This window comes from Haemorhous mexicanus, chromosome 2, assembly GCF_027477595.1.
Source record: "Haemorhous mexicanus isolate bHaeMex1 chromosome 2, bHaeMex1.pri, whole genome shotgun sequence".
Taxonomy (NCBI): domain Eukaryota; kingdom Metazoa; phylum Chordata; class Aves; order Passeriformes; family Fringillidae; genus Haemorhous; species Haemorhous mexicanus.
The window spans coordinates 89,640,271-89,666,945 of NC_082342.1; the positions used below are offsets into that span (position 1 = coordinate 89,640,271).

At 37.1% G+C, this 26,675-nt stretch overlaps 1 protein-coding gene across 1 annotated transcript in view; it reads left to right on the forward strand.

The window, feature by feature from the left end:
- Nucleotides 1–26,675, forward strand: part of OCA2 (OCA2 melanosomal transmembrane protein) — a 186,672-nt gene that overhangs the window by 64,809 nt on the left and 95,188 nt on the right. The window contains 5 exon segments of the mRNA XM_059839443.1: nucleotides 12,886–12,957; nucleotides 13,789–13,854; nucleotides 14,930–14,986; nucleotides 16,294–16,418; nucleotides 19,976–20,114. Coding sequence (XP_059695426.1) covers nucleotides 12,886–12,957; nucleotides 13,789–13,854; nucleotides 14,930–14,986; nucleotides 16,294–16,418; nucleotides 19,976–20,114 — 459 coding nt within the window.

Sequence of the window (26,675 nt, forward strand, 5' to 3'; positions counted from 1 at the left end):
ACACTGTGGACACCCCAACCAGTTTTAGAGCTATATTTTCACATATTTTCTTTAAAAATGAAGAAAAAAGGAAGCATTTTATCTATTACAAATCACAAGAGCCTCTATTTCCTCCTGCACAGCCCTTTTTTCCCAAGCATGAATGGTAGATCTTGCCCACAGCCTCCTCATCCCCACTGTCCTCATTTTTTAATCTTTTCTTGCCCTTCTCCTCTTGCTCTTTGCTACCTTAGTCACCAGAGACTAAGAGGCTGCAAGAGCTTCTGCTTCCTGCAGATACAGGATGATGGGAGAATATTGTCAAGTAAGAGGTTCCAGCTGGAAACTGAAATGCATTTACTGTAAGCAATTGTCTTCTCCAGACTTTTACCACAGTAAACATTCAGGGTAAAATCTACTTTGAAGCAGCTGTTTGCCTCCATCTTAGCATCAAATGTGTAAATTAAGCACCCCTCCTTGTCAGTGGAGGCCTCAGGATGTGCTGTTCTTCAGAAAACAAGCTGTTGAACTTCATTTCTTCAGGCATTGATTTTCAGCATTGTTTCTTTTGAAACTTATTCCATGTTATGTATTCGTAAAATACAAATGTGTTCCTCATAGAATAAGATGCCCCTTTTCCTCTTTAATTTCCACTGATTTTCAGGCTTAACTCAAATATGAATATTTTCTTACTTCACGATTCTGCTACTCTACCTCTGAAATTTTTATATTGCTTTTGACTCACTTGATCATGTCTTAGTTTTTTGTTTGGAGTTTATGGGATTTTTTTTTTTTTTTTTTTACCTTTATGCAATCATCTGTTCTTTATTAGATGTTAATTCTCTTGAAAATTATTTTGTTCAAATATCAATCTGTTCCCTCTCTTCATTTCAGTCTCCTGTTCCCTCACCTTGTCCCAAGGGAGAAAAACATCCAGCTTCTTGTGGTGCTCTTGCTGTGATCTAATCTATACTATTTCATAGACTTGTTGAAAACACAAAGTATGTAATTTTGTTCCTGAAAGCATAAACTGCACAGGAAATTCAAAAAACTGCATGTAAAATAAGAAAGAAAGAGTGAAAGAGAGAAAGAAAGAGAGAGAGTGGCAGGTTTCCTTTTGTGGATCTCAGCTCTTCTGTCTGACCCTTCAAGATTATTGCGGAAACACTGGTTAAAATGGGTTACAATAATGTTTCCACATTGGTCTACAGGGACATCTGGTGTAAAAGATGGGTGTGCAGAGTTTACACTGATGTTGATGCATTTTCAGACAGGCTTTTTCTAATTTTGATCCTCAAAATGCATATACTCACTTGACCGTAAACAAGAAAAAAAAAAAGCTAGAAAATTTAATTTTTATAAACCTCTGCTCCTATAAACGTCTGTGTTCTTTCAGCTGAGAGTATTTGATCCTTTGCCTTTTTTGATTTCCATAATTTCTTCCAGAAAAGCATTTTCCTGTGTGACTGAAGTGATTATTTGTAGCTCACTAACTGAATGAGGTATCATTTCTGGTCATAAGGCATGGTCAAGGAAAAGTAGTGCAGATAAAATCCCATTGTTAGCCATCAGTTAGGCTCATTAGTTAGATATCAGATAAATACAGTTAGATACCTTTGCTTTCTCACCTTGTCCCTGTTTTTGTCTGGACAAAATAGGATAATACACTGGTTATGCTGAAGAGAAACCTATCTGCCCATCTATATCTTAAAATATCTGTTAAAATATTAAAGTTTTGCTGGTATGCAAAAAAGTTTTTTTTTAATTTATAAAGCTCTTATTTGTATTTAACTGCATATTTGTAGCTATCTTGGAGCTGCATTAATTAGAAATATGTAAGGAGGAATGCTAGACATCAATTATTAAAGGATAGAGCTCATTAATTGAAATTACTTAATGTGTGCCCTTGTCCAACACTTTCCCCTAATAATATATTTGTTTTGTGTTGTGTGTTAAAATGCAGTGTTAGCTGTTTATGATACTTGAGTGAGCAGAAGCAATTGTGAAAGTAATTGCCTTTTAAAAGCTATTTTGTAAAACGTTACATTTAATCAGGAGAAAAGGCCAAATAACATTTATTATACAAAGTTAATTTAAAATTTTGAAGGAAAAAATAAGAGATACCAATAGCATATCAAATAGAAGAAAAGTGTATCAGAAAAAAATAGCAGAAAAGCAAGCATTAGGAATTCTACAAGACTCTCCTTAGGAGTTATCAAAAATTATACTATTTAGCTTCATACCCTGTCTCGTAATTAGCACTAAGAAAGATCTTGGCAGGATCTTTTAAGTGGCATTTTAAAGATCTGACATCTTAAATGACATTTACATGTCTGTATTTCTTCTTAAAACACATATACTTGAAAGTGCAAGATCTGGCCTTAAAAGCTCTAGTTTCTTACTAACATGAAGTATGGGCTTATAATCACAATTTAAATTACTTTAGTGGAAATGGAATGTGTCAGTTTCTCTCCATATTATTTTTCTATTATTAACTAACTTAAATTATGAATAAACATCCCCTAAGCTTAATTTCTCTAACTCATATCAGAGTGATTTTTAATAGCATCTAACCAGCAGAAATTAGTTCCAGAGAACAAAACTTTTATGTGATTTTAGTCTGGCCATTTTTCTGTCATTGCAGATTCGTTGAACCAGTGTTTACTAGCAGGAAACATTTTTACAGCTGGAATAAGGGGTTATTACTGCAGTCTACACTCACACAGTCCAGATTTTTTATCAAATAATTATGCTTTAGAGAGGGAATAGGAAAAGAGAAGAAATAGTCCTTGGCTATTAGGAAGCATAACATTAAGTGATAGAAATAGGCCAATCTTAAGGGATATTTTTTTCTGATGAAGAAAGTAACAGAAAATGTGACTGATCACAGAAGTGATCAGCTTAGTCAGCATGGCTTCTCACTTCCCATCCATTCTTGTATTGATCTGTCTTTAGATACAGACTGAGAAGAGCATGGATTAAATGTTCCCACCTCCAGATATGTCCTCCCAAAAGATTGGTAGCAAAGGGACAGGAGAAAATCCATCGCAGTTATTGGAAAAGACCATGTAAAAAAGGAAAGAGTAGCTGATGCACTCCCTGGCCTTTTGTCAGACAGAACATATTCCTGTTGCTATGGATTTCATTTGTTTTAGGGTTAAAAAAGTGGTGAAGAGGAATTAAAACAGTGCTGTAGGGTTTATCAGAAAATTAGGGACAGATTATCAGAACAAACCTTCTAATCTCCTTAATAAGAGTCCAAGCCTACCTCCCTGGGCAAGAATAAAATTTCCCCCTTATCTGCCCCACTGTCTGGGAGTGGTGGGGAATAAAAGAACCCAGAAGTTTTAAGTACCAGGACTCTGAGGGTTGTACAGAACCTAAATCAGGGTAATGAAACCTAAACATAAAACCCAGTAGTAAAACTTACCTTAAATATAAATCAAGCTTCCTCTGGAGCAGTCTAACCTCATCTGCCCTGGGCAACAAATGATTTTGGATCTTGTTTGGAGTCCCCATAGCTCTAAAGCACCTTTACCATTCAAAAGTCTATTTGCCCCCATACCTCCCTAGCTGAAAGTGTGCACTTTGATGAGGGCACTCTTGCCCCCCCCACGAGAACAGGTTTTAGGACATAAACTGAGGGTGTGCAGTAAAGCTTGCTGAGGTAGGTGCTGGATGACTGGGTTGAACAAGGAGATCCAGACACAGGACAGATCCATCTGTCCTGTCTCTCAGAGTGAAGTATTCAACAAGTAGTACTCTATATATTCTTCCAGAGAGAACAGCCTGCTACTGAGCTACCAATTAAGCGGTACAGACAATTCCCTAATGCCTTTCCCTAATTGAGGAGGAGGCTGTGACCTGTGTGTATTTTGATCCCCGTGCATTTTGAGAAGCTCAGAATTACTTTCAATTTGCTGTGCAGGAGCATTGCAAGTTGCTCCTTATGAGGAGGATTTTATCAGTACCCCCAAGGTGCCAGGATTTCTATTGCTTTTGTAGAGTAGAGCCACTGCCAAAAATGAGGAGTGTCTAAAAGGACAGAGCCAGCACCAGTAAGATAAACTAATCATTTCTGTCTGCCCTAACTACAGCAAAGGCAAGAAAGCTTAAAGGAAGAAAAATTCTATAGGACGAGGAAGGGATGGGTTTCAATTAAAACAAAAATGCAATATAATAGCAAGCAAAATCCCCAGCTGGGTCACAGCTTGATATGTTACAATAACAATTTTGTCTTATTAATCCAAAATGTATATTGATTTTACACTGACTATTGCCTGCCTAATTGTTAGATCTATCATATTAGAAGCTGGCTGTGCTCTGAATTTGTGTGTTTTAAAAAAACCACTCCTTTTGGGTGCTGTGGTACTTCAGCAGCATGTAAACTGTCTTTAATTAAGATTGAAATAGGAAAAACATTGCCACTGGATGGTGCTGCTCACTGTTCTAAGGACTAGATAGGATTGTCTGCTTTAAAAGGTGTTGTCAGGCTTCACTTTTTGCAGAATCCTATTTTTTTAAATAATACCAGTCATATTTTAAACACTGAATGCAAAACCTAATTTTCTATGGCCATTTGCAATTTTCTGTGCCTTTTAAACTTAATTTTGAACTGTATTTTGTTCAATTTGTGAAAGACTGGCAAATACAAATGTTTAGCCCTGCCTTGCATGCTATTTTTTTTTTTTTTTTTTTTTTTTTTTTTTTGTGGATTGGTGTGTTTCCTTTCTGTTTGAGAGAGGGAACAGAACATTAAATTAGCTTAATTGAATGCTGCCATTCAGCTTCTACCCTGCCTACGGCAACCAGAGGGGTAGAGAGCCATGAAGTCTTAAAATTTTAACAAGTTGTTAGAACTCATGTGCACTTCTAATGCACACAAACAGGGATGAGAACAACTCAGCTCATTCTGGGGCCTCAGATGGTGTCTTCCTTCAGCAAGAGCAAAGGCAAAAGTGAAAGAAAAAACTGAAAGTGTAGGGGGCAGCCTTGAAGGGAGACACGATGACATGATTTAAAGAGAAAAAAAAATCAGAGAAGAAAAGCGGAGTAAAAAAAGACAGGAGATGTCAGGGATGAAAGACTCTCCAGAGGAACTGCTAGCTAGAGCAGAAAGTTCCTTGTAAAGGTAATGTAAACTGCAGCTTGCTCTACTGTTCATAGTGCATGGCTGTATTTCTGAATGGTTTATTAACCTACTATTTTAATAGGGCTGACAAAAATTCAGACTGGGAAGGTAAAATTTAATGATTTGGTCCATGTCATTTGTTTACTAGAAATTCCCAGTCTGATTAGTGTCAAGAATAGAGATAACTGAGACAACTGGGAAAATACAAATGGTGGCATTGTTTTCAGTTTCAGAAAATGTTCTAAAACTGTAAATGTAATTGAGCATCTCTCAGCTCTCAAAAACGTCTTTAGGACCCAAAGAATGAGGGTATGCATTGGGAATGCTGTCAAAGTACCTGGAGTGGATGGAGCCAGTAAAGCCTGCTGAGGTAGATGCTGGAGAACTGGATTGACCCTTGCAAGACTGAAAGCTTGTTCCTACTCCAGCCTGTAGGTAAACAATGGCTTTGATCCTGTTGGCCCACAGAAGCAGTTTGGTTTATTTTCTGGGTTCTCTACTGGCTCATGACCAGATCTCTTTACTTAAGTCATGTAGAACATGTTTTATGTAGCTAAAATATTACAAAAATAAGTGCCTTGGCACATAAAAATGATCACTATCCTCTCTTCCTGCAGGGCTCACCTTTCTATTAATGTGACCAGACTCAAGGCCCTGATTTACAGAACATGAGTTTGTTAATTTCCCTGTGTGTCCGTCCACTTCTGTAACAAGGCAAAATCCTGAAATTCATACCAAATACAGATTTGCTTTTCAAATTTGACTCAGAGGGGCTATCAAGTTATCAGATGTTACTGGATACTACCTTTTGGAGTTTTCTGGAGATATATAAAACTGATTTTCTTAACATCAAAACCATTCCAACATGTAGAGTCTGGAAAACATCCACTTATGACCGTAGTGATATGAGTATGGCAGACTTCTCTCTTTTGTACAATTCTGATAGAAATATTATCTAGGCATGATGTCATACCTTTTTATCCCTCTTTGCCTTAATATTCTGAGGTGAGAGGTTATTTCAAAACAAGACTCAATTAGCAGTCATTTCAACCCTCATTTCATAGGATTACACCCTCTTCTGGGTCCTCTGTCCATCATCTCTACAAAGGATACTCCCCCCTTCTTTGCTAGTTCCATGTTCTTTTCTCCTGCTTTACTTTTTCCTCAAGTTTCCAAGGCATGAAAATTCAATAGTTTGTTTCATCTCATGCATCAAGGGTGTATTTTTGTTTGCATCATTCAAAGATCTCTTTGAACCAGTTAATCCAATGTTCCATATCACCGTGAAGGTTTAGAAATTCAGTTTTCTTTCCAAACAGGAAGCAGTGATATAGCTAAAGAAGAAAACTCATAGAATCTGAAAAGATTGTGAATTGTGCACATTGTTCATTCAAAGCCTTTGACAGACCTTAAGAGTAACAAATATTTCTGCAGAATCTAGAATCAGCCTACAGATTTTCAATATAGAAGAGGGGAATGAAGTAATCTGGTAATTTATTCGCAGAAAATAATTAGATTTCTTAAGTCTCTTACTCTATCTCTCTCCCTGACTCTCTCTCTGCATTATGTATAGAAAGAATTGATGTCAGCTTAATGCAGTTACTTAATCACAGGATTTCAGGACTATCCTGAACAAGAATTATAAGATTGCCTATCCTAGACAAGAATTATAAGATATCCTTACCTTGTATTTCTTAGTTTGTTCTAGTTAATGTGCTGTTGTGGTTTACCCCAGCCAGCATCCAAGCCCCAGGAAACTGCTTGTTCATTTCCCCACTAGAGGGATCAGGGAAAAAATCGAAAGGACAAAAGCTAGAAAACTCATGGATTGAGATAAATGCAGTTTAATATGGAAAGTGAAAGCTGCATGCAACCAAAGAATAACAAGGAATTACTCCACTTCTTCCCATGGGCAGGCAAGCAATCAGCCATCTCCAGGGGAGCAGGGCTCCATCATACAGAACTTGGGAAGGCAAACACTACCACTCCAAATGCCCCTCCTTCCTCCTTCTTCCCCCCTCTTTATACACTGATCATGTTGTCATATAGTCTGGAATATCCCTCTGGTCTGTTGGGGTCAGCTGTCCTGGCTCACAATCTCCCATGCATCCATAGTCTGCTCATCAGCATGGCAGTAGGAAAAGCAGGAAAGGCTTTGGCTCTGCATAAGATCTGCTCAGCAATGACAAAAGCATCTCTACATTATCAACTCTATATTCAACACATATCCAAAATGCAGCTCTCTACTAGCTCCTTTGAAGAAAATCAGCTTTATCCCAGCAAAAACCAGCACACATATCATAGGGATAAAAGTGAACTAATACAAGCATTTTCTTAGCCACCAAACAGTATTACTTTTAATCACTTTCTATTTAAGATAATCATCTTGTGTGTGTTTTCTATTGCATAGCATTGTATTAGAAAGTGACAAACTGTTGCCTTCCATGACTTCCCCTAAGGCAGTGTTGTTTATATCAGGGCTTCCTCCACTGACATTAAATCAGAACAAGTAATTTGGCACACTATTTGAGCAGAAATAGGTGTTATTGCAGAATGTCATAGATGGGTGCTTTCTTTCCTCAGGGTTGAGTAGATGTTCAGAAATTATAAAATTTGCTACAGAATCTAGTGTTTTCATTTAAAAATAATAATAATTTAAGGTTGGGTATTTGTCTTTAAAAAGAGCTTATTGAATATAAATGAATATATATGGAATATTATTTTCACGGTTACAGGCATAAATATCTATTGTGCAAAGAATGAATAAGAATGCATGTTAGTACTAAGATATGATAATGTTTCTAAATCCACAGGTTTCTCCATATTTCTCTTAACTGGTCTTGGTCATATATTTCATACAAGTGGCAGTACTATAATATTGATTCACCACTGATTTCTTGTAAAAATGAATAAACTTTTGGTCCAGGATTTTTTTTTTTCTCTAGCAAGATTTACTTACTTACAGTGAGGCAGTTTTGACATATTTTGACTTATGAAAATGAGATTCATGATTAGATTTTTTAAATTATTTAACCTAGTGAAAAGTGTTATTTTACGACTCATGCCTGCATGTATAGACATGCTGGACACAGTGCCCCAGGGCTGAAGGAGCTGCAGAACTGCTTCTGCAGAGCTGGTGTCAGGAGCAAACTGGGAGCAGGAGGGTGAGGACATCTAAAACATTAGCTGCCATCTCCAGCTGAAGGGGAGGTATGTTGCTATGCTTTCACTAACTGGTAGTGGTCAGTCTCTTTACCAGAGGCAAGCATGTGGAAAATCAAATCAATATGTCTGGCATCACAAACTTTCTTTTTCTTCTGCTCTGAACTCATTTGTATCTGACTATATCCTGTATTTCTAGTCTGCTGCTTTTTTGTGTCCAAATTTAAAAATTTGCCAGAAATAAAGAAAATTTCCATGGATTAAGAATTTGGTGCCATTCAGCTTTGAAGTGGATCTACAGCAAGGCAGAGCTCAAAGTATTTCAAGGCTTTTTTTGACCCTTGTTTTCTATCACAAGCCCAAATTTTCAGTCATGTTGCTTGACAGTTAGGAAAAATTCCCTAAATTTTTAAGCTAAATTACCATTGTTTTTCTGCAATTTCCATTTTTGATTACAGCTTCTGATGCTAGTGTTCGACTTCTGCATTAATTTTCCAGAATGTGAGGTTTTTAGATCCACTTCTTTTGCTTTACTTAAGAGTGAACCAAATATGTGTACCCATGAAAGACTGAAGTTGCATCTGTATCCTGCTAAAACAACTGGAATAGTCCAAGGCAAAACAGACCACCAAAATCTGTAAAATACATGACAGCAAATCATAAGATAACTCCATCAAGGGATGTGACTGAGGAGCGCATTTTCAGAGGCACTCAGGCTAAGAGTGTCTTGATCATCTTTAAGAAAAACTGTGGGAAAAAATCTCTTCCACTGCTGAGGATGTGTTATTTTAACCAAATCAATCCTTATTGAAACTTTAAAAGGAATAGATACAAAACCTAAAGTCAGAAAAAAAGCTATCCTAGGGTAAATTTTATTTCTCTCCCTCCTTGTCACCTGAGAATAAAGAAATAAACTAGAGACTTTATAAAGTCTAAGAGGGATTTGGCTGGTGATTTTATAAGGAAGATCTCAGCTATTCTGAAGGTAGGTGAAAAATACATAAAACTCATATGTGGATATAGGTTTGGTAATAACTGCATCCTTGTTGAAATGCAGCAGTGTTGCCACTCTATCAAATGTAGATTAATTTATCAGTAAAATAAGAAGTTCAATAAAACAGGCTTCATTGGAGACAAAATGGATAAGAAATGAATATGGGCTGTGTTTGAAGCTTTACATTAAAATCATTGACACTTATATTTCAACTGATATTTATGACTTAAAACAAAGGACTTCTAGAAATAAAATGCTTGCTATGATATATCATATGCCACATATCTTCAGAAATGCATTATAGAAATGCATGCGTCCTGGATTTCAGCTGAGAAAGATATGCTCTGAAATAGCACCCAGGCTGTAATTCAAATGGCTTCTAAATATTTTCTTTTGCCTCCTGGAACACCACACAAGAGTTAGTGTTTAGAATTCGGAATAATTTTTATAATGATGCTGTTGCAGTCTACCAAATGGTTTGATGAACTCAGTGCAAAAATTCAAAAGCACTTTCAAATAGATAAAGAAATTTAAATCTGGGAAAGGTCTAGGCTTTCTAAATCCAATTTGCATTACAGTTCTGCAACTGTATATTGTTAATTAATATCAAGCAAAAAGACTTGTAGCATAAATTATTTGGGTAGCTTTAATGTCTTACTTTAAAATGAACTCCTGAATTAAGAGAGTGGAAACTATTAGAATCAACATTCAGCACATTGTGTTTATCACACAGCAGGCAATCATGAGACAAACTTTCTACAGAGAATAATGAAACAAAATTGCTATAGTAGCCTTTCCTAGTCTTTGCTTATTCTGATTGACTATGAGGTTGCTATCAACACACCTACATTGTTGACACTGTTATTTCACTGTTGCAGATTTGTATTTTTTATATCAAATACTGTAAATATTCATTCCCTATATTTTTCAATTTTTTCATCTCTTAGCCTTGTAATGTCCCGTATCAGTGAGCTCTAAACTGAATCCTGCTTTCTAAAGAGTGAAATCTGGACTGCATTTTTTTTCAGTAACATTTTGTGTTACCAACACAAAGTGGTATTACCGTCTCTTTGAAAAAGGCAAGAGCCCTATCCTTTGTTGTTGCAATACCTCAGCACTGCTAGGTATTCTTCAGACAAAAGTGATGGTGAGGGTGAGGATGTCCTATTGGTAAAGAGTTTACAAGGTTTGCAGTTGGAATGGGAGGTGGGGAGCTCTAGCATACAAACTGATATACTAAAAGCTTTGTATCTTCCTCCTCATCAGTCCTGTCTTTCTCATCTCGTGGTCATTGCACGAGGGTATGCCTTTTCTCAAGTGAGAGAACAATCAGATGAATACAGATGATTTCTCACTTAACCTTTAAAAATGTCTTTAGATTCACAAGTCCACTAAATCTCTCAGCTTTCCTGGGATTAAGTCTCTGTCTTAATTTATTTCTAAGCTCTTTCAATTCTCTACCTGAACTGTTGTTTATGGATACACTCCAAGATTCATCCTGAAAAGATACTCATCCTCTTGCCAATCTTCAAAAGGGTTTGGTCATCTGTGGTATTCTTTCAAAAGAATAATAATAGAATTTTGCTTGCTATAAAGCCTTCCAAATGTGTATTAGATGGAATTGTGGTTCAAAGAATGTCAGAAATCATAACCTGCACCTCCTAACTTCTATGTTTGTAAGTTTTTAAAAATACCTATGCAAATATGTTATTTGTTTGGGATTTACTTTCTGTGAAAAGAAAATTAAAGACAGTAATCTATTTTTTCTTAAGCTTCCTAAATATCAAATTTTGAATATTTACAAGTTTACGTAAGTGTTCTTTCTAGGCTTTACATTACTTTACTCATTTGATATATTACTTTATTTCATTTGATAGTTTGATGGAATGCTCAGTTGTACATTTGCTAAGTTTTTTTTGTAGTAAAGCTTTGCACCTTGTTCATTCTTCTGGATATACCTTTGTATATCCTTCTTGAAAAAACACTGGAATGAAGAAAGTGACAGATGACTTAATTTGTTCAATTTCTTTTTGCATAAATTAAAGCAAACTTCACCCATAGGTGACAGAAAACTCTTGGAAACTGAATCTGAAGTCAACTCAATGTGAGCAATTAAGCATACAACAGTGACAGCAAAAGTGCTTATGTGGAAATATGCAAAAAATCTGTAGCTAAACAAATCTCAGGAAACCTGTGATATCTTTCTGAGAACTGCAAAAGAGCCATCTAAGGTGGGTGGGGATTGCATGAGGAGAAAACCTTCAGTTTGAGGACAGCTGAGGATTTCCCTGGAGCCTGCGCTTGGGCTTTGCCCTGCCCAGAAGCTGATGCCCTTCCCTAATGGACAGCTCTGCTTGGCATCTGTTATTGGAGAGAGCTGTAAGGTCTAATTGCTGCACCTGATTGCCAGCTAGAAGAGCTATGGAATGTAATCAAATGCTCCCCACCTTTGCAGAATCAAAAGGGCCATATGTGTGCTTACATGTCCATGCACTGAACTGGGAAATCAAAAATGAGCTGGTGGGTTATCACACACATTTCTGTAGGAGCTGGTGGGAGCTGTAATCTGTGCTCTGAACAAGCAGGTCATTATGGCATACAAATCTTGGTCTGATCTCCTGCTTTGTGACCATGAATAGGTCACATTATTCTTCAGTGCATTTTTGAGGAAAACAGGAGGATGAGACAGATAATTGTTTTTACTCTTGAATTAGTAACTTATATGTTTATTTTTCTAGTAATTTGGTAAATTGTGTAATTCTTTACCATTCCCATTAAAAATTTATAACCAAAGAGAAAAAACAGAGCCAAATCTTTCCTTTTTTGCTTTTCCTTTACAAACATGGAGGAGAGACTTGAGATGTTCTCATCCTATTGTTTATTATCAGCAAAATATTTCTTATGAAATTAGAGGCAAATGAAATATTTCTAGACTCTTTTATTTCTTTCTCAACAATAACTTTAACTTGTGTTGGAATAATATTTAAACACATTAACAGTGAAAGCTGGTAATTAGATTCAGTCTTTTGTAGTGTGATTTTCATTAATTACATGCTTACTTTAGCCGAGTTATTTTACACAATCTGTGATCTTCCAGACATAGAGGATTAAATAACTACAGATGAGTTCTTGGAGAAATAAAGCACATTTCAGGGCACTCTTGTTGTACAAGCCCCTACTAAGAATGAGATGGATCACATCCTGGCCATGCATCTTCTTTCCATGGGATGTGAAGGGAAGCCAACAGGACAAGGCTTTTTGATCCTTAAGTTAGGGAAGATGAATTGCTTTCCTTCTTGGGTCACCTACTGGCAAATGTAAGGAACTGGTGCTGAAGTCCCTTCTCTTCCTGGATATTAGAGATGAGACTTCCTAGCAGCATTTGCACAGGCAAGGCTTTAGTTGATTGATTTTTTAAATTTTGTTGTTTTTGGTTTTGTTTGGGGATCAGTTTGTTTTTTTAATAGCAAAGTAATTAACAATCCTCTAGTCAGAAAAAACCCTCAAGCAAGCCAAGAAAAGAATTGTGTACATGAGGTTTTATCCTTTCCCCACCTTCTTTTTAATAGTAAGGAGATGCTTAGAGGAGTCTGTGGTTAATTCTTACCCTTTGTTGCAGATTGTTCACAGGACCCTTGCAGCCATGCTGGGCGCTTTGGCCGCTTTAGCTGCCTTAGCTATTGTTGGGGAGGTAAGTTCTCAAACTGTAAGTGCTCCCTTTGTCTCTGGCTGTGGTGTCAGGCATCATTAATTTCCATGTTTGCCCAGTTCCAACTGAGCTCATGGCAAAGCAGTGTTTTTTAAGAAAAATAAATGATAGGACAGAAACCGGGGTGGGAAAAGAGGTCAGACCAACGTGTAGACAAGGGGAGTACAAAAACGTCAGTTGATGCTTTTTTTATTCTGATTTGCAGGAAGCTGACTGCAACTATTTTCAGCTTAATCCAGCGTTAGTTTAACACTGTTATTTTCAGTAATGTTAGGCTACCAAGCGTACCTAAATGGAAATACGCTTTATACTACCCTAAATAATTACATCTCATGCCTGCATGTTCCAACCCTTTTGTTTTGCCTGCTGCTTACTCTTCATTGATATATATAGTCAAACATCAGATTGATTTTCTCGGTTGTTCTCATAACCACATCATTACTATGTTCCCTTTAATACCCTCCAGTTTATTCACAGGTGATGTGATATGCTTTTTTCCTTTTACCTAAAAGGGAACTGCAGTGTACCATGTAATTTGGTTATCTTTTATTTCTGTAATGTTAAGTAAGGAACAACTAGACCAACCAACAGCCTGATAATGACTGACTTAGGATGCCAGCAGTACTTTGAATTAGTAATAATAATGATAGTAGTAATGGTAATAATGAGTAGTCCTTTTTATGTAGCTTGTAGGAACACTTACTAATTTCCATCACATTTATTTAAATGGTTCATCAATTAAGTGGAGTTTATAAGTCATAGCTAATCACAAGTTAGGTGGCATTCACTTGTAATTGTATTTTTTGATTGCAGAGGCCAAGTATGGTCAAAGTGGTGGAGTGGATTGACTATGAGACACTGGCATTATTGTTTGGAATGGTAACTAAAACATGTCTTTTGCTCTAAATGTGCCAAAATAATTGCATTCAGTATAGAGGTGTTTCCTTTTAGAACATTTTGTTAATTGTACTTTACTCAGACAACTATGACAAACATTTGTCTCTTAGGGAATTTACCAAAAAGGATGAGGATCAGACCTCTGCAAGAGTCTTTTGAAATGTTGATTCTTTTCTATTTTTTTTTAATCTGTGAAATTGTATTGACAACATTCTAAAAACATCCTTGGGATTTATAAAGAGAAAGATCTGTTTGAGGGCCAAGTATTATCACTCTCATTTTTCTTTTTAATTTTGTTTATTCAAAGCTTCAAACGCACTCTGCTGGAAGAGTTGTTTCCTGTCTCACTGTTTTGTCTGAAGCTACACAAAAGCAAGCCAGAAATGGAGAAGTAATATCTGATGAGATTTTAATCATATATTTTTTTAATCACTTTGCCCAGAGCTATTTGTGGTAAAAAGCATTGTCCAAGTGCTATTAGACTCTAACAGAAAATATACAATGCACAGAGACAAAATTACAATTATCTGTTTCCATTCTGAGCTTTTCTTATTTCCTGGTCCTTGCTCCTTGCATTCCCCACAGAAAAAAAAAAAAAAAAATCTGTTTAGAGAAAAGACAGAAGGACAGGAGACCTCTCAGATGTGGGAAAATGCAAGCATTTCTTGAAGCCATTATCTTCTGTGCTCTGTAGAGCATTACTGCAGAAAGCAAACAAACTTTTTGGTTCTTCTTGATTAACGATATAAGGGAGAAACTTTGAGTACTTAATGTATGATGCCTACATAGTCACTACAAATAAAATTCAACCAGACTCGTATGACATTTTCAGACTGCTTATGTTGAGAAGTATATTTCACCATATGATGCATTAACTAGAGATATCTGGCAGATGTAGTGGATATTCTAATATAAGGGTTATTAGATTCTCAAAGTTGTGTCAGATAAGAAGTCCATTTGTCACTATCACAACCTGCTTTGCTTTAGTTTTGAGTAATAATTCAATTACTTTAATATATCAGTTCCAAGTGATTATATTTTTCCTCATTTTTGGCAGATGGTTTTGGTGGCCATATTTTCAGAGACTGGATTCTTTGACTACTGTGCAGTAAAGGTGGGTTTATTTGGTACTTATAAGTATTTCTAGATTTATCAAGTTAGTATTTATTCAAATCTGTCACACCAAGAATGTTCTTAAAGAACCCTTCTAAGGTCAGCTTATACTTATCATATTAGAAATGATTATGTTGTAATACTGGAAAAATTGGTCATGTTGTGGTCATATTGTAATACGGGAAAAATTCTTTGTGGATGAAAGCCTTAATGCAATTCTGTTTCTACAGGAGAATGTTAAAGGTCCCCAGTAGGGTACACAAGCATTTGGACACTATTAAGCTGAATATTTCACTGATTTCCCCAGGACTGCAGTTCTGCTGAAGCTGAACTCTCTATTTACGCCTGGCAGTGGGGCAGGGAACTATCATTAACTTTATGACCACATGTGAAAAGTGGCCACAGACCTTTGCACAGTAGCAGAGCATGAAAAGTTTACATGAAAAACATAATTCATAGAATCACAACCACAGATTTAGAGAATGGTTTGGGTTGGAAGAAACCTTAATAATCTTGTTCCAATCCCCCTGTCATGGACAAGGACACCTTCCACTAGAGCAAGTTTCTTAAAACCCCATCCAGCCTGGACTTGAACACTTCCTGGGATGGGGCATCCAAAACTTCTCTGGGTAACCTGTTGTAGTGTCACCACCCTCACAGTAAAGAATTTCTAACTAATATCTAATCTAAGCCTACTCTCTCAGTTTAAAGCCAATCCCTCTTGTCCTATCACTACATACCCTTGCCCAAAGCCTCTCCCCCCAGCTGTCTTATTGTCCCCTTTTAGGTGCTGAAAGGTGCTGTAAGGTCACCCTGGACCATTTTCTTCGCCAGGCTGAATAACCCAAATCTCTATCAGCCTGTTCTCGTAGGAGAGGTGCTCCAGTGTTTTGATCATGTTTGTGGCCCTCCTCTGGACTCACTCCAGCAGTGCTGCTCTGAGGATGGGGAATGTGTCCCAGGTGTGGAGAGTAAGGGAGGTCTAAACCCTGTTAGTCCACCTGGGCAAGCAGGCAGAAGATGGAGGCTCAGCCCTTCTCCTGCCACAGACCCCCTTTATGACTGGCAGCAGAGCGTGGTGTTTCTTACGCCTCGTTTCTTTGTTTGTGTGATGGGATTGTTTGCCCACTGCCATGAATTGTTTTCTTGCCAAATTATTTGCTATTGGAGAGGGTGCTGTTGAAGTAATAGTAAATGCTCTGAGCTCATTGTTGCTTGACTTTGATCAACCTGCTTTTCCTATAATTTTTTGAAATCTAAGCTGGAGTGATGTAGTCAATTAATTTTGCTTCTGTTTGTTTTTTCTAGGCTTATCGGTTCTCTCGAGGCAAGGTGTGGGCCATGATTACTCTTCTGTGCCTTATTGCTGCAATTCTTTCTGCATTTTTGGACAATGTTACCACTATGCTGCTCTTTACTCCAGTAACCATAAGGTATTTTATTGTTATGGATTTGGACTTGGTCTTTTATAGCTAGCAATCAGTAATAGACATTTCTGCAAAATACTTGTTTGGAGGTTTTCTTAATCATTTAAATGGAAATTAGAACTCCAAATACTCTTATTGTAGTAGAATAAAAAGCTAGCACTTTCAGAGGAATGCATTGTCTTTTGCCTTTGCATTAATATTGAGCACATATCTGAACACTGTGAACACTGCCTTGACAGCTAACTGTTCTGGTTTGTCTTCATATCTTAACAACAATAGCATACTGCACCAAATGCTGCCTGGTAGATGATTTTTTTTTTCCTGTAAATAAGGCAGAATTTTTAAATTAAAGCTGCTTTATTCTTTGCTGGCTGATATTTATGTACACTTTTAGATAGTAATTTATGTTTTAGTGAAGTTGTTATGCCTTCTAATATTAGTGACAAATAAATTTTTAAAAATTCCATATTTCATCCAAAAGCTTTTTCTTGAATCTGAGAATCTGAATTTTATTCCTGTTGGTGATCATGTCATTGAGATTGCTACTGGTTAATTGCACAGTTTGAGATTAGATATTTGGAACTTTGAGCGGACAACCATGAATTTAATTACTTCAGATTTCTGTATATTAATAACATGTTATATGCAACTACATTTCATCTGTGTGGGATTATAAATTACTGTTTAACCTGAATTTAACCTGTGTCGGGTCAGGCAAATCTGTTTAATCCAGTTCACTTTTGGAAAGATCTAGTGTATTTTAGAAATGATCCTGAGAGATGTAATGCTGACAGTCATTATCACATTAAAGTACACAAAATTCTATTAAGATATGCCCACTCTTTAAAATGCAGTGTAAAGAAGCAAAAACCAATTTTGCAAGAGAAATTTATCCTGGACTGGAAACAGCTGGTGAATGAAAGCTCCATTTGTCTTCTGTCTGATTATATTTTAAAGAGATGGCTTTGCTGTACCCTAATCAATAATTGCATTTCTAGCAGAAAGCAGCACTGGAGCTATTAAACACCAAGTTTTCTTTAGCTGTGTTACAGAATATTTTGGATAAATATAATTTGGGAATGGATTGGAATCCAGAAGTCAATGTAGCATAAAAAGCTTTTCACAGTCAGAGCTGTGGTAACATTTATTCTGTTTTTAAAGAATCCCAGAATAGCCCAGGTTGAAGGGACCTTGAAAGGCCATCTGTTCCAACCTCTCATGAGAAAGGAAGCCTAGATGAGATTATCTGGCACTCTCTTCAATTACATCTTGAAAACCTCCAGTGATGGGGACTCCACCACAACCCTGAGGAGGTTTTTCCAGTGGTTAACTGTTTTCACCATAAATTGTTTTTCTTATGTCAGGGTGAAATCTCTCCCTTCTACTTGTTGCCTCTTGTATTCTCCAAATGGATCCTTGTGAAGGGAGAGCCTCTGCCCTTGTAGCCATCGTTAAGTAATGGACTTTTGTACTAAATATATACTAAGTCCTTTTGTTTTATACTAAATGAGCCTGTAACACTGAAGAAGGGGAAACTCAGCATGTGGGAAACATTTGTATTTGAATCACTATCAAAACTAAAATAAAATTTTATCTCACCTACTAAAACCAAATAATTGCCTACTTCAAAAAGCTTCATGCTGGGGGTCATTTTCTTTTTTATCTTACTGCCATTGTCTACAGCTTCACTGTGTTGCACTGTGCAGTCTCCATTGCCATGGAGATAAAGCTTGCAGAAAATCGTACTGACACTGTGAACACTAGGGTTTACATTTCCTGTGATAAGGCCCAAAACATGATATTTGTTTCACTCTGCATTTTGTAGTAACCTGCGAAAAAAAGTAATAACTACCTCCTTTTAGCTGTTGCTTATTTTCAAGGTATTTTGTTATTGGGAAATGGAAAAGACTAACGTTTTCACAGATGAGGAATTATATAACCGGGTGAAGTAAACTGAGGAACTGTGATCCTGCCATCCAACCAAGATGTTCTGATAGTTTTATACTTTGGGCTTAGCCTTTTCTTACTTTAGAGTTCTCTTTTTAAAAATACCACTAGGCCCATCAAAAAGAAAGCATCACTAAAGAAAATTTAGCTTATATTTGGAAATACTGGGAAATCAAGGAGCAATGGAGTTAAAATTGCATGTACAATTGTGGTCTTGTACCAGAATTGATAGATTTGGACCAGCTGTACTACAAAGTACCCTTTAACTGAATGATTTCATGCTGCTGAGGGAATAGTGCATTTTTTGCACAGTTATTATTTTCCAGAGTTTTTATGTACTGACATATATGCTATCTGACAGTATTTTTTCTGAGTTTTAAATTGACGCTCTTTGCGATAGTGTAAGTGAATCAGGTTAACCTTTTTTGCAATACTATCTTCTCTTTGAAATATAGGTTTTAATAACACAGACTTAGGCTGAACAGTGAAGTTCAACCCTTCTTCCAGGGAAATGTGTGAGAGCATTGCAGTGAGAATGCATTCTTCCTGCACACTCTTTCCTCCACCTACTATGAGGGGCGGGGGAAAATAATTTAAGTGTGGCCTCCATCTTGATATTCTGGAGCAACCTTTTGATAAGTTATGAGGAGGAAAGCAGTTGTTTCTTACTCCAAAGTGCTTTGGTGTGACTTTAACTTTCAGCCTTTATTAGCAGAGCCCAAGTTTAAAGTAAAACAAGTACTTCAGGACAGAGCAGATTACGCGGGTGTGTGCGTAAATGTAATTTGTGGGTTGAAATAATCTGTGTGAAAATTACTCTGTGTAACTGGGCTCTGAGTTCAAACAGATCATGAGGTTACTGAGTCAACCCCTGTGTTTGTCAGAGCACTTTAAGGTGCTTCTTATTAAACAAGCAATTTACTTTTTCTTATCAAAGCAGCATCCTACCAAAGAAGTATTAAATATATTGGAACTGCTAAAAACATTTTGAGAATTTTTTAACCATAAGGAATGTGTATTTTCTGCTCTTGTTTCATTCCAAATAGAAATACTCATGATCAAGCTTTAGAGAAGGAGGAAAATAGGAACAGAATAAACTGAATAAACCTAGCCTGAAAGCTGAAGTCTCTAATAGATGATTCATGGCTAATAGGCAGACTGCACAATCCTCTACTGCTGTTTCCCATAAGAAAGTTAATCACTGTTGCTGAGTGCAGAGCTTGTGGTTGACCAGAATAGTTTTCCACAGGTCAGTGCAGCTTAAAGGACTATGGTTTCAGAAGCTGTATCCCAATGAAAATTTGAAAAGCTATTTTCTGTGTAGTGCAATTCTTACAATAGTTGACTACTTTTAATTAAATGCTTTAAAAAATGCATCAATTTTTGTAGGCATTAATAACTGCATTTTAAACGTAAAGAAAATCTATAAATTTTCATTTACATTGTTTTTGTTACTCTAGCATAATAAGTGCTTTAACATAGTATTTATTGATACATGTTTAAAATCCTACCATTTGACTGTGAAATGACTGCATTTTGTAATTTTTGTGCATTTCAATATTTAAGGTAATTTATCCATAGGATAAGAAGTTAATTTCATTATCTTTCCACTGCAGGCTCTGTGAAGTACTTAATCTTGATCCTAGGCACGTCCTGATTGCAGAAGTAATCTTCACAAATATTGGGGGGGCTGCCACTGCTGTTGGGGATCCTCCAAATGTGATTATTGTTTCAAAGCAGGAGCTGAGGAAGAGGGTATGTACTGCAGTTGTTTGGCTACTAAAATTAAGTAGTGGTGTTGACTTATGGAATGTTGATCCTTCTCTTCCCCCAGACAGCCATATAAATGCAACATAATCGACTTTTTTGACATGCTACTTCTTTTTGAGCAGGATTATCAGACAGAAGAGAGTGATCTTTTGAGGACAAAATAATGATGAAGAATAGACTTTTTGATCTGGACTGAGAATACCAATTTCTTTTTTTTGTTGTTGGTGGGGATTTCCTTATTAATGGCAAAGTAAGGAAAGAAGCAGAACAACGGAGGGCTGCGGACAGGGCAACAAGTTGCAAAAAACCAAAAATGTGAAAATGAAGATGAAAACCCATCCATGTTTTCAGTAAAGGTTTTCTCTCAAAAGTTCAATATGAGACAATTTTACATTCTACAGAGAGGTTGCTTTGCCACTGTAAAGCCATGACACATGTGAGGCCCTCTATCCTTCAAGCACAGCCCAAGGGGATGTGGGGTGTGAGAGGGGGTGGGTGCTTCTCCCATGCAGCACAGGCTGCAGCTGGCTCCCACCTCCTGACAACATTTTGCTATCTCCAGACTGCAGAGACAGATTTTAGCTTCCAACTCTTGGCTCTCCTATTGTTTGCTGGATGCCTGGTGCCAAAGGGAAAGCTATGGTGGCTGGTGCTGGGTGGGACTGCAGGACAGGAATGATCCAGCAGGAGCATCCCAGTCCTACCATTTCTTCCCACCCACATGGGTCTCTCTGCCTTGAGGAGTGGCTGTGACACTGCTGGCAAGTGTTTGCAGCCCTCAACATGAGCCTGGAGCTGAGTTGGCTGAGTTTTCTGTGCATTCAGCTATTCCTACTACTGAACATGAGGGCATCAAGTCTTCCTTCTGCCTCTGGCACTGTCTCCCATCCCCTTTCCCTGGTGTGCTGTGGAACAGCAGGGAGGCAGTCTGCTCAGGATGCAAGGGGCAGCCCATCCTGGCATGGGGCAGATCTGGCCTTCTCCTCACCAGCATGCAGTGCCATGGAATGGGCAGTAATGTAATGGGCACATCTATAAGGACAGCAAGGATAAGCTTTCCGTTTTGGCCAGGGGTCATAACCAACCCCCCCACCCCCCCCAAAAAAAAAAACCCAAATTCTAAAGAAATTTAGTGTTCATTGAGCTAGTGTAAAAACAACTGTGCAAGTGGATGAGGGAATTGTAGTATAAAATCCTAAGTTTATGCTTTGGGTTATTTTTTCCTTTTGGAGTCACTTATGTTTCTATTGCTTTGTGAAAGAAAAATCTCTTCTAATTAACTGAATGCACTCAAATGAATTAAGTACTGTCCAGGCTGGGAAAGGTCTTTGAAAGTTCGTGGTATTTAATAAACTGAATGTTTGCCATCAAAATGTTTGAAGCGTACTGCAGCTGGCTAGTTTGGATGGCAACTTTGAAGACTGTAATACTTATTGTTAGCAGAGAACTTGATGGCTAAGTTTTAAATTTTAGATATTAAGTCTGTGCACCTATTTAAAACTTCTGATCTAAAAGAGAATAATTAGCACTTGCCATGCAGGTCATTTTCCTAAATACTGAGAAACTCATAATTTCTGTAGAACCTTTAGAAGTGGCTACAAACATGGGAGATAATTAAGCAATCACAATTGAAAAGAAACCATGTTACATTTTTCTTGTTTGAGCTATTGATATTTTTAGGAGGACTCAAATGTATAAATATCCTGGAAAATATAACATTATAGCAAATTCTGTATCTGAAACAAGCACAAAAATCTTTCCAGATGTTTCCAGATCTTCTGCTGCATCACAGAAATAAGAACGTAGTGAAATAGATTAGGTTCAACACAGGGACATAGAATTTACACTGCTTCTTTTCTGTAGTCTCAGTTGTTCTATCTATGTATATAAATAAAAGAGGGTCAAAGACCTACCCTTGGCCCTGAGGCAGTGTCATGGTCTGGGGTATGTCCTCACTGCTTAGGGTTCCTAAAGGAGATTTGCCTGGGAGTGTGCTGGTCAGGATAACTGGATAAAGCCAAGAGAGAGGTCAGACAGGGAGCTGGACCATCTGGCCTCTTACAGTCTGAGCTGTTGGACTAATAGCTGCATTCCTAATCTTGTCCAACTGCTCCTGCATGCTCTCTTTTGATCAGAAGTAGAAATATAGACATTGCTGTCTTGTTTCTGAAACTACTTCTAGTAAAGGGTGCTGTGCAGAAGGGTTACGTGAGCTAGCACAATTCTGTGTCTAAAATGCATGAGGAGCAAGTAAAATTTATTTTATTCCTTTTTTTTTTTTAACTGTTTCAGAGGTCCAAGTTCTTGAATGCATTAATTACATCTTAGAAACCCTCCTTCATGCAGTATATTTTAGTTTCTATTATGTTTTTTTCTATAGAAAATACTTGGTTTCTACATCTTTATAGCATTATGGTCATGTTTTTGGACATTCTAGGAATCCTAGAAATTTTTCCCCTTGATCTTTTTGTTGAAATTCTTCTTTTCATTCTCTTCTCAGTGTCATTTTTGCACAGTAAGTACAGGAGTACTTGGCCAACTGCTCCTGCAGAAAGTTGAATAATGAACTGTCCTATGTAGAAGATTTGGTTTTCTAATTTATTTTGGTGCTATTAGGAGGAGGAGAATTTTACCAGTCTTCCTGAACTTTTACTGCTGTACATCAGCCTCTGAAAGTATTCAAGTAAAATATTATGGAAGTTTACACTTTTGTAGGAAACCTTGGCTTTTATATCAATATGAAATGAAATGCAGCCTTGTTGCTTTGGGTGCTGTTATCTGGTTACAGTGTTAGAAATGCTTTACTTTCTGTTTACTGTGGTGCTGGAGAGACTTTCCTCCCTAGCTTCTGGGGAAAACTAACATCATATTAAAAATATTTTATTTAAACCATATTTGAATAAATAAGATTTTTGTAACATTTTGCTCATTAAAATATAGCAATAAGTCTCTTTACTTGTCTTGAGATGCAAATGAATGTCAAAAGTATATTTTCTTTTTAGCTGTTGTTAATTTATAATCCTGACATATTCCCTACCATCATAACTGGAATCAGTGGAACATTTGCATAATAGGAGAGGAAAATTTGTTGTGCTCTTGGTTGTTCTTAGTTGGAGTCGGAAGAATTTTCACAAAACAGCATTTATGTTTTGATTTTAGGATAAGCGCAAACGGAAAACTTGTTTAGTGACTAGAAGAAAACATTTTTTAATGTTTTATTATCTTCAGAGTGCTGCTACAGAATGGCCACTGTTAACAAAATTATATTTTTATTTTGAAGAGATACGGGCCTCAGACTTTGGGAACTCCATGTGCATACGCACAATAAAGCATGAACCAGTTGGATATGGTCCTTGCTCTCAGAAGGGCTGGACAGACAATCTTCTGTATTTGGGAACTTCATGAGCTTCTACAAACAAACCTTTGAGATCAGGAGCTGCTGTGCTCTAAGCACAGGGTGTGATTCCCAGCTCTTTAAAGAACAGATGGCAGATAGGACTCCAGAGCAAAACGATTCTGTGAACATGGTGATAGTGAACATGTGCACTGGTGTGTCCAAGCTAAATCTGCATAAAAGAAGTAATGATAAGAGCAAAAGCAGTTTTAGCATATGCTAGCCATTGGGTTATATCCCTTTATTTACTGTTTTTGTTAGCATGGGATAAATCTTGTGCTGTTAATCTGATGTCTAAGGAGTATTTGGGGGTTTCAACATACTACTCAGTATTATTCCTGCCATTTAACAGGAATTTCCTAGGAAATTGACAGACATCAGGTTTTCTTGTGCTGCCTTTTAGAGACTTTCAGCCTTCATGATGGAATTTAGCATGATGTGATATTATTTGGTCATATTTAATGAGAAATTGTGGGAACAAAAAATATATGAATGAGAGTAGGTACTTCTGAAAAAAAAGAGAAGAGAAAATCCTATATATGGAGCTTTAAAGATATTTCAAGCACTGGTAAAATGGATTCCCATAGTTTAGTAGGCTATATTTGTTGAGTTTTCTGGATACAAGCTTGTTAAAACTTTTAATCAATTTGTAGAACTCTACCCCTTCTGTTGATGTTTGATTGATTCCTTTTCTCAAGAGAAAAGTACACTTAGGCAAAGTTCATGAACTAAAATGCATGGGCTTACCTCTGATTTCAGAATTTTTACCATCTATGCATGTAGTAATCATTAAACAGCATAATGTAACACAAAAAAGAAGGTTCATCAGTGTCTCAAATAAACATTATCTTCATGTAACTGGGTTAGACCATCAGTGATTTCTGGCTCAGTGACATCATGAGCAGCTCCCATGAGAGACAATGCAGATCTCAGTCACTCAGCTAGAAGGGATGTAATATTTATTAGAAATAATAAATTACTCTTGCTCTTCATTTTATTAGTTTTAAAATATTAAGTAAAGGGCATTCTGGCTAGAAACAGTACTTGCTGCTCCCCAAATTGCTGCACATAGCTATAATTTTTGCTTTCTCATTGCTCTAAATAAGCAGATTCCTTGTGGAAAGGTCTGAATTACTAGAATTTAATTTCACATCTCCAGAAGCAATGAAAAAAATAATAATCAAGAAGATAGAAAGCTAGCATTTTAGGAAAACAATATCATACTTCCTCCTAATATGGAATTGAAATATTTGACTTTGCATTTTAAACTATAAACCAAGGAAAGATGCCCACCCTGTTTCAGCTCTGGATCTGTAGGCAGTGGAACATTTAGGCTGTTGTCTTGCTGAAACAAAATCTTTAGATTTTCTCCCGACTGGGGAACAGGAAGAATTTGACACAATCATCATAGCCTGAAGTAAAGTACATTTGAAGCATGTTTTGTACTTATCTCACAGATTGAAATCTTCTGGAAGAAAAATATTTCTTGCCTATTGTGCATGTCAATTCTATTCCAGTCTATTGTACAGGAAAAGAAAATCTTTGTGAAAATGACTTTTTGTTGTATGCAGGAGACATGGGGAGCACTTTAATGCTTTTTTACAATGCTGAATCCTGGCCCCAGCAGTGCAGAAGACACAGGAGGTATAAAATGTGCTATCCACAGCCACAAAGGGTACGAATGTAGGCTGTGTGGAGATGTTGTGTGTCCTTTCTGGGGTGTGGGAAAAGGAACAGAGACAACTGATGAAGCAACTGTGCCACGACCTAGCTATCCATGGTATCTGTGGTACAGTGAAAACCTTTTAGTCTCTTAAAGTTCCCCAAGAGGCTGAGAGCTGGCTAGCAGCTACCTGACAATGCCTGTTGTGAAATCAGCCTTCTTTTTCCCTGAAAACACATTCCCTGTGTTGCAGAGAGGCTGGTGCTAAGCACCCAGCCCAAAGCATCAGGGAGGGCAGCTGTCTGTATTTCACTGTATTTCAGCCTTTCTGATATCAGCCATATAAAGTAGGGCACTTGGTAGTCCTCAGCCTCCTCATGGCTACAGGGCATCAGCTGTCCAAGGCTAGTGACCATCAGGATTTGTTTTCACTCACTGTGTCTTGTGGATCAATGCAAGGAGGTAATGGGGAGGAAAGCAGGGAGCAAGAGATGGGAAGAGAACTGACTCCAGTCTCACATTATCACTAACAATCCTGTCATGCAAGCTCTGTCCTAAAACAGGCACACCATGTTAGAAAACAGTTTGTTTCAGCTGAATTAGAAAGCTGTTCTGCAGTAGGATCAGAGCAGCATGTTTTTTTCACCAGGGATCTCAGAGATATGAAAGATCAATGTGCTGATATTAAGAACTTTAACAAAATCCTGAATCTCAGCCCAGCTACTCCCTCTGAAAAGTTTGGGTAAGCTCTTGGGTAGGATGCCAAAAAATCTAGTAGACATTTTTTCTTCTTGTGATGGTGTCTGCAAATCACTTTCAAGGCTTATCTACGTCAGCTCTGATGTCATGAAACTGTGTTAATCCTGATTTTTTTTTCAGGGTATTGTGATGTCTATCTCATTTCAATTCCTTTCAACTATGAGTCAGACTTGAGACCTTCTTCCTACCCTCAGCATTTTAGTTTGTCTTCTAGGTTGAGGTGATTTTCTTCATAGAGAAATTAATTTTGTTTCAAATTATACATTTATTGTGCTGTATTTTTTGAGAAGCCCCTGCATAGTGGCATTTCAGGAACCAGAAACAATTATTTTTCCTTTGAAATAGGTGTGATAATAAAAAATGTAAAGGCAGGTGACTTTTTGTATTTGTGTTTACTTGCAATAAGCTACTTCCTTAAAGTCAAAATCCTTTAATATGTGATGAAGACATCACATATTTAAACTTGAGGGTTACCAAGAATTCATTGGGTTCCTATTTAACTTTTTTTACTTCCTACTTTAGCATTCATATTTATTTCTGTGTATTTCTACAGAGAATTTCTACCATCATAGTTGGCCTGGTAGGTGGCCAGCCTAAGAAAAGTTTCATCCCCACTGCTTTTTTGTAAGACTAGTCTGAGTGCAAAAGTAATTTTCCTCATTCTGGTAATTCTGTATTGAGTATAATCTGACTACTCCTGACTACTTCATTGTTTTTCAACCACCTGTTT